The sequence below is a fragment of the Elephantulus edwardii genome, unplaced genomic scaffold (assembly GCF_000299155.1).
Source record: "Elephantulus edwardii isolate Elephantulus edwardi_28Jun2011 unplaced genomic scaffold, EleEdw1.0 scaffold00266, whole genome shotgun sequence".
Classification (NCBI taxonomy): domain Eukaryota; kingdom Metazoa; phylum Chordata; class Mammalia; order Macroscelidea; family Macroscelididae; genus Elephantulus; species Elephantulus edwardii.
In genome coordinates this window covers 1,557,045-1,563,944 of record NW_006400016.1, presented here as the reverse complement: position 1 = coordinate 1,563,944, position 6,900 = coordinate 1,557,045, and the positions used below count along the sequence as shown (strand labels likewise).

The 6,900-nt window shown below is 46.7% G+C and overlaps 1 protein-coding gene across 1 annotated transcript in view; it reads right to left on the bottom strand.

The window, feature by feature from the left end:
- Positions 1-4,983: 4,983 nt before the first annotated feature.
- LOC102860339 (sorting nexin-9-like) overlaps positions 4,984-6,900 on the bottom strand; it is a 31,307-nt gene continuing 29,390 nt past the window's right edge. The window contains exon 2 of the mRNA XM_006899724.1: positions 4,984-6,770. Within this exon, the coding sequence (XP_006899786.1) occupies positions 4,984-6,770 (1,787 nt within the window). The remainder of the gene's footprint in view (positions 6,771-6,900) is intronic.

Here is a 6,900-nt window from a genome sequence, read left to right as displayed (position 1 = left end):
AGTTGGCCCAGTGGTGAGAATCTTTGTTTTCTTGCTATTCAGCCTCAATCCATACTGAAGGCTGCAGTCCTTGACCCTCTGCAGCAAGTGCTTTAGGTCCTCCTCAGTTTCAGCAAGTAGGGTTGTGTCATCTGTATAACACAGATTGTTGATGAATCTTCCTCCAATCCTGATGCCACATTTCTCCACATACAGCCCAGTCTCCTGGATAATCTGTTCTGCATAGAGACTGAAAAGGTATGGAGATAGAACACATCTCTGGAGTACACCCTTCCCAATTCTGAACCATGCAGTGTTTGCTTGCTCTGTTCTGACGACTGCCTCCTGGTCCAAGTATAGGTTTCACATTAGCACGATCAAGTATTCTGGGACTCCCATTCCTAATCAGAGCCAGCCACAGTTTGTTGTGATCCACACCTTTGCATATTCAATGAAACAGATAGACATTCCTCTGGTACTTTCTGCTTTCGGCCAAGATCCATCTAATATTAGCTACAATATCCCTAGTACCACGACCCCTTCTAAACCCAGCCTTAACCTCTGGCATTTCTCTGTTGATGTGCTGTTCCAGCCATTTTTGAATAATTTTCAGCAGAATCTTGCTTGCATGTGATATTAATGATATTGTTCGATTATTTCCACACTCTATTGGGTCACCTTTCTTTGGAATGGGAACAAATGTAGTTCTCTTTTACTCACATATATTTATACCAAATAATGAACTGTACCATATAACTTCCAAGAAATTTGAGCCACTTTGGATCTATATAGTTCTAGGAGAGAACAAGGTGAGAAGGTGGCAAAGGCAGGAGACAGGATACTGGGAGATGCATCTAGTGTAAGAGAAAAGGTCCTAATCCTTGCCTGAAGTTAATTATGAGATTTGCAAGGATCTTTTGTGGGTGCTTTAACAAGTGATACCACTTTTTCCTTGGGTAGTCATGGGTCTTGAATTCTAAGACGGTTTTATGAGGCAGAGCTGAAGAATAACCACATCTAACTGGATCCTAAAGAGGGACTGACGGGCAAATAAAGATAGTGCCGAGAAATGGCAATAGAAGGAATACATGAGAAAGTTGCCAGTAGGCAAGTTCATTTTCAATAAATAGCCAAGGGAAGGACAGAAAATAGAGACTTGGTAGCCTACTGGGTAAGGAGTTTCACTGCCAGCCCAAAGGCAGGTGGTTCAAAGCTACCAGTTGTTCTTCTTGGAGAAAGATGGATAATCTTCTAGGTGACCTGCACGCTCAGGAAACCACTGGAGGGCCAATTATGACTCCATTCATTCTTGAGGGTAATGTGTTAGTAGAATTGGTTAGAATTATGAAAGCAGAACAAAGTCTGAAAGAATTATCAGAGCTTGGAATCTAGAAGAGATAAATTATTCTTGTGGGAGATGGTGCGGGGCGGGATGGGGGTGGGTGTCTGTGTGGGGAGGACCAGAGAGGACTGGGAAAGAATTCACCTTCTGACCTTCCCCTTTCTTATATATAGCATGTTCAAATGTCAAAACTCAAACACAGGAGAAATAGTTGTATCTATGTCCTTTATCCCACAAGTTGTTAAGTATTGTCGTTTAGGACTGATCTTTTAAGAGTCCTCTACTTGGGACTAGGATGAGGCTAGATATCCAAGTAAGTCCTGGTAGAGGACTAAATCTTAAAATTTCACCTAGAGAAGGAAAAAGGTACCAAGAGATGATAGATGTCCCTTCCTCCTTGAAGACGGGGTAAATTCTTTACCACTGAAAAGGTGAAGACAGAATAGTAAAAGACCAACAAATTTGAACAGGAATTTAAGAGACACATTAGTGGAGGGATTGGGTGAAGTGAAGAGACATCAGTGAAACTAGTCATTTGATCAAGATTAGAGAAATGTCCTGGTTGTAAAATACCATGCTGGGATCCTTTCTGTGTGATCCCACTGTGAGTGGATAGCTGTTTCTCTTGCCCACTTGGCATCCATCTACTTGCATCTGGTAACATTATTCCAATCTTCCTTTAATCAACAACTCAGCCCATGCTACATAGATGGTGCCAACCTCAACCTAGCTTCAGAGAAGCAGATATGACCCAAACCCAGGCTCATCTCATATCTAACCCAGTCCAATATCTAACTACAGCCAATCTTTTCTTTTTTAAAAAAATTATTTTAATAATTTTAATGAACATTTACAGAGATTTTGGATTTCCATTCATTCATTGTTGCGCTTTTCTCCCTGCCCAGCCCACCCCACTGCCCCCCTTCTATTTGCTCTTCTCTTTGCAAAAGTAAAAGAAACATTCTTTGGTATACAATCCCCCAGCACCCCTCCCACCGCCCCAGCTACACTCTACTATGCACCCTTGATTCTGGACTCTTGTGCTAACTATAATACCCTATCATATATCACTGTTAATTTATTCTCTCCCTCATCTGTTTCAATGCAGTATATATAATTTATCCAGTTTTTCTCAGTCTTACTTACCCCAACCCTGATATCAGCCACATTCTACAACAGTTGCACCATGCAGTATTTGTCCTTTTGTAACTGAGATATTTCACTCAGCATAATGTCCTCCAGGCTCACCCATTTTGAGTAATGTTGCATAATTTTCTTGTTTTTCAATGCAGCATAGTATTCCATTGTGTGAATATACCACAGCTTCTCTATCCATTCGTTTGTTGATGGGCACTTAGGTTGTTTCCAACTCCTTGCTATTTTAAACAAAGCTGTAATAAACATGGGTGTGCATATATCTGCTTGGAAGTCAGTTACGGTCTCTTTGGGGTATATTCGCAGCAGTGGAATTGCTGGGTCAAATGGTATCTCTATTTGCAACTTTTTGAGAAATCACCATACCGCCTTCCACAAGTGGTTGCACCATTTTACACTCCCACCAACAGTGAATAAGGGAGGGTTCCAGTTTCTCCACAACTTCGCCAGCATTTGTTGTTTGCTGTTCTGTTAAATTTTGCTATTCTTACTGGGGTGAGATGATATCTCATAGTTGTTTTGATTTGCATCTCTCTTAGAGCTAAGGATTTTGAACATTTCTTCATGTGCTTGTTGGCCATCTGAATGTCTTCTTCGGTGAAGTGTCTGTTCATATCCTGTGTCCATTTTTCAAATGGATTATTTACTTTTATCTTGTTGTGGTACTCAAGTATTTTATAAATTCTAGATATAAGTCCCTTATCTGACATGTCATTCCCAAATATTTTTTCCCAGTCTGTGTCTTCCCTTTTTACCCTCTTGGAGAAGTTTTTGGATGTGCACAGGGATTTGATTCTTAGAAGGTCCCATTCACCTATTTTATCTTCTCCTGGTTGTAGATTTTCCAGGATACTTGGAAGACTGTTTATGTTGTGGATTAGGACTACTAGAGTTCTTCCAAGCTTTTCTTTCTTTTTTTTGTTTTGAAAAAGTGCTTTGAGAATTTACTGTACAGTTGTTGTTTTAACAATTTATTTATATGTTGGTTTCTACATGCTCTTACATTTGTGTAAAATATTTATACATATTCTTTACAATTTGTACATATATTAAATGGCTGTATCATAAACATTGTTCTGTAGGATTTTATAGAAGAAGAATCAAGTGGGAGAAATGACCTCTAAAACATAACAAACCTGTGACACTGAGGCACCAGGCAAACCCGTGTCCACCCGGCAAACCTGTGTCCACCCGGTCTGCTTGTCTCATGTTTTGACTTCATCGCATGTTGGTGGCTCGGAAGGTCTGTGTTCTGACAGTGACCAGGTCGGCAGGGCAAGGGCAGTGAGGGATTGTGGAGTAAGGCGACGGCAGAGGCCGGGACAGTGTGCAGGGGCGCGTGTGTCCAGCAGAACGCCTTCACACAGGGGCTGGTGGTGGACACCCACAGCTTTGTGGTGTCCGCTGAAGAATTGGTAATGGAGAAAACGCCATCTGAACTTGAGGACTGAGTCAGAACATCCCCTCACAACTCTCCCGGAGTCACCCTGGGCCTGCTGTGTGCTGTTCCAGTCACTGGCCCCTTCCCCCTGGTGGGACAGATGGGGTTCTCCCTTACAATGGGTTTCACAAAGTACCACTGGCCTGCCCATCCACAAGTGGACGGAATGGGCACCCCATGCCAGCAGCGGCATTCCTCGGAGGCAGCTGACCCCCAGCTCCTCTGACCCCTACTTCTACAGACACAGCAGGGGTGCAGGGAGAGAAAGACCAGCTGTGTGACAGCACATGACACTGAGTGCCAGCCAGGGCGGTCTGATGCCCAGGAGCCCCGCGGGACAGAGGACGGCCTGCCCTGGGCACTAGGGACTGCGGTCTTCATGGCAGCTGACAGCCACATCGTTCTCCCGTGGGACAGCTGGGATCCTAGTGTTTTAACCATCACACCACCAGGCCTCCATGTGGGTGAAGGTCACATGAAGAAGGGGTGGGAGTGGAGGTGGGACAGAGAGGTCTGCAGTCCTGTGACCCACAAACGGGGGGACGATGGGGTGCTGGCAGCCCTGGGGCTGCCTGAGTCAGACCCTAACCACAAACACAGATACGAAAGGTGGACTGTCCTCAAGAGACAAGAACCCCGCAAGGGCTGAGAGTTATAAAAATATACAAACATAGTTTTTTATTCTGGCATATTTCATATTTTTAGGAAAGTTATTAGTAATTATCTGACACTGAGTAATTATCTGAACTGGAAAACGAGGGAGGAGGGGATTATAAATTAGGATTATCTGTAAAATACCAAATTTCCCATTCAGAATTCTAATTTTAAGAACTTTCCAAAAATAGACACACTCTCCACTGGGTTGACAGTGGCTGTGGGGACAAGAAGGCCGCTCTGGTGAGGGAGCTGCCCGGGCTGGTGGGCCCAGTAAACACAGTGGACTCTGCTGCTTTTGGTTTGCTCTCTTTCTTTTCCTTTTTGGTGATCGGAGGAAGTAAATGCTCAGCTGCATTGCCCAGGCCAGGCAGGAGCGCTGGGCGTCTCGGTGGGTCTGGGGTCCGTCTGGTCACATCACCGGGAAGCGGCCGAGGGCCTGCCTCAGCTTCTCTGCGATCGTCTCGTAGAACTGCACCTGCTGCTGCAGGTAGAGGCGGATAACACTGTTGTAATCATAGATCCGGTTACTGTGGAAATGGTTCATCTCGGCCTGCAGCGCGTATGACATGGTGCCGACCCGCTTCACCATGGTCTGCTTGTCCTGCGGGGTGATCTTACTGGCTGCCACCAGCTTATCACTTTCTTTCACTTTCTCTATTGCTCCCTTGTGAGTGCCAATAATGTCGGGGAAGCAGCCCAGGAAACCTTTATATTCATGATTGCATTCCATCAGGAAGTGGAGATCTTTCTTTGGTTGCTCAGCCACGAGACTGGCGATTTCTTCACAGGTCTTTCCTGCTTCTGTTATCGCATCATTGAGCTCTGTTTCACCTTGGTAGCCGCTCAAGCTGAACACGGTGGCCAGGCTCTGCAGGGCCCTGCCTATCTTCTGGTACTCCTTGGGTAATGGTCCTGTGCAGCGCTTCCAGTGCTCGTGGCCAACGGTCAGCAGCTCCTTCACACCGTCATCCATGGCTTTGGTGAACTTGCCCACGGCGTCACACTTCTGCTCTATTTCCACCAAGTCCAGGTCAGGGGCCTCGGGCTCCATGGTGGAAAACACCATCAGTCCCACCAGCTCATCCTTTTCCGCCTTCCTCTTTCCGGTCTTCCACTCCTTCTCGTCCCGGAAGTTGAGGAACTGCTGGAAAACCTCGCTCTCGGAGATGACAGGGTGACGACACATGCGGGTCACCCACCCCTGGAGCCTCTTCATGCGCATCTTGATGAACTCCTCCTCAAAGCCACCTGTCACCTGCTTATCTGGAAGGGAAGGGATGGGAATGGCCGTCCCAAACTTCAGCAGGAGACGCTCATACAACCAGTCAAAGTGCTTATACCGGTGGTTAACCGATCGGTTAGTGTTCGTGGGCGTCAGCTGATACTCGATGTAGCTCTTCAGACCGTACATCTTGGAGCCTTTCTTGGGATCGGCCACCACACAGTCAAACGTAGAGGTAGGGTAAACCCACATGGGGCCATAATCTCCAACAATGATGGGAATCTTCTCTTTGGGCTTCGCTAGCTGCTTGGCCAACAGATACTGCTCCAGCCCTGGCTTTGCGAATCCAGGAAACTTGTTCAGCGGCAGCTTCATGGATGACGTCCCGGCCCGGCTGACCCCTCGCTGGGCACGCGTTGTATCTGCGGACTCCGTGTCCTTGAAGTAAGGTGAGGACGTGGACTTGGCCTCATCCCAGTCTTCATCCCAGTCGTCATCGTAACCCGTTGCTGGTCCTTGGTAGGCCTGCAGGTGGCCGAAGGCGGTGTACCAGTTGTTGGAGTTTCTCTGGGCGGCGGCACCCTCGGGCTTGGCTCCCCAGCCGTCTGTGCCCTCCCAGTTCCCAGGTTTGGATGCACCCCATGAGGACCAGGGGTCACTGCCTCCACTGACCTGATTGTTACTGGTGGCTGCGGACGCATTGGCTTGAGCTGTGCTGGCCGAGAGCGAGTCAAGGAAGGCTTGGTCAGCCACGGAATTTCCACAAGAGAATGGATCTTTTCCATCAGCTGGTAAAATTTCAACGTAGTCTGTGGGCACGAGGCCTCGCTCCCCTCTGCTGTTCTTGCCTTCTAGCCAGCCTCCGCCAACATCTGGATTTGTTATGGTGATGATTTCTCCTCCATTGACGGTCAGCTCATTATTTCCAGGTTCAGCAGTGAAATCATACATGACCCGCGCCTTGGTGGCTCGGGCTGCGGGGCAGCGCGGGCCTCCAAGCTTTTCTTTTTCTTTCTTTCTTTTTTTTTTATTAATTTAGTTTGTTTATTTTTCATTTCAATGAACATCTACAGAGATTTTGGAATTCCATTCATTCATTGTTGC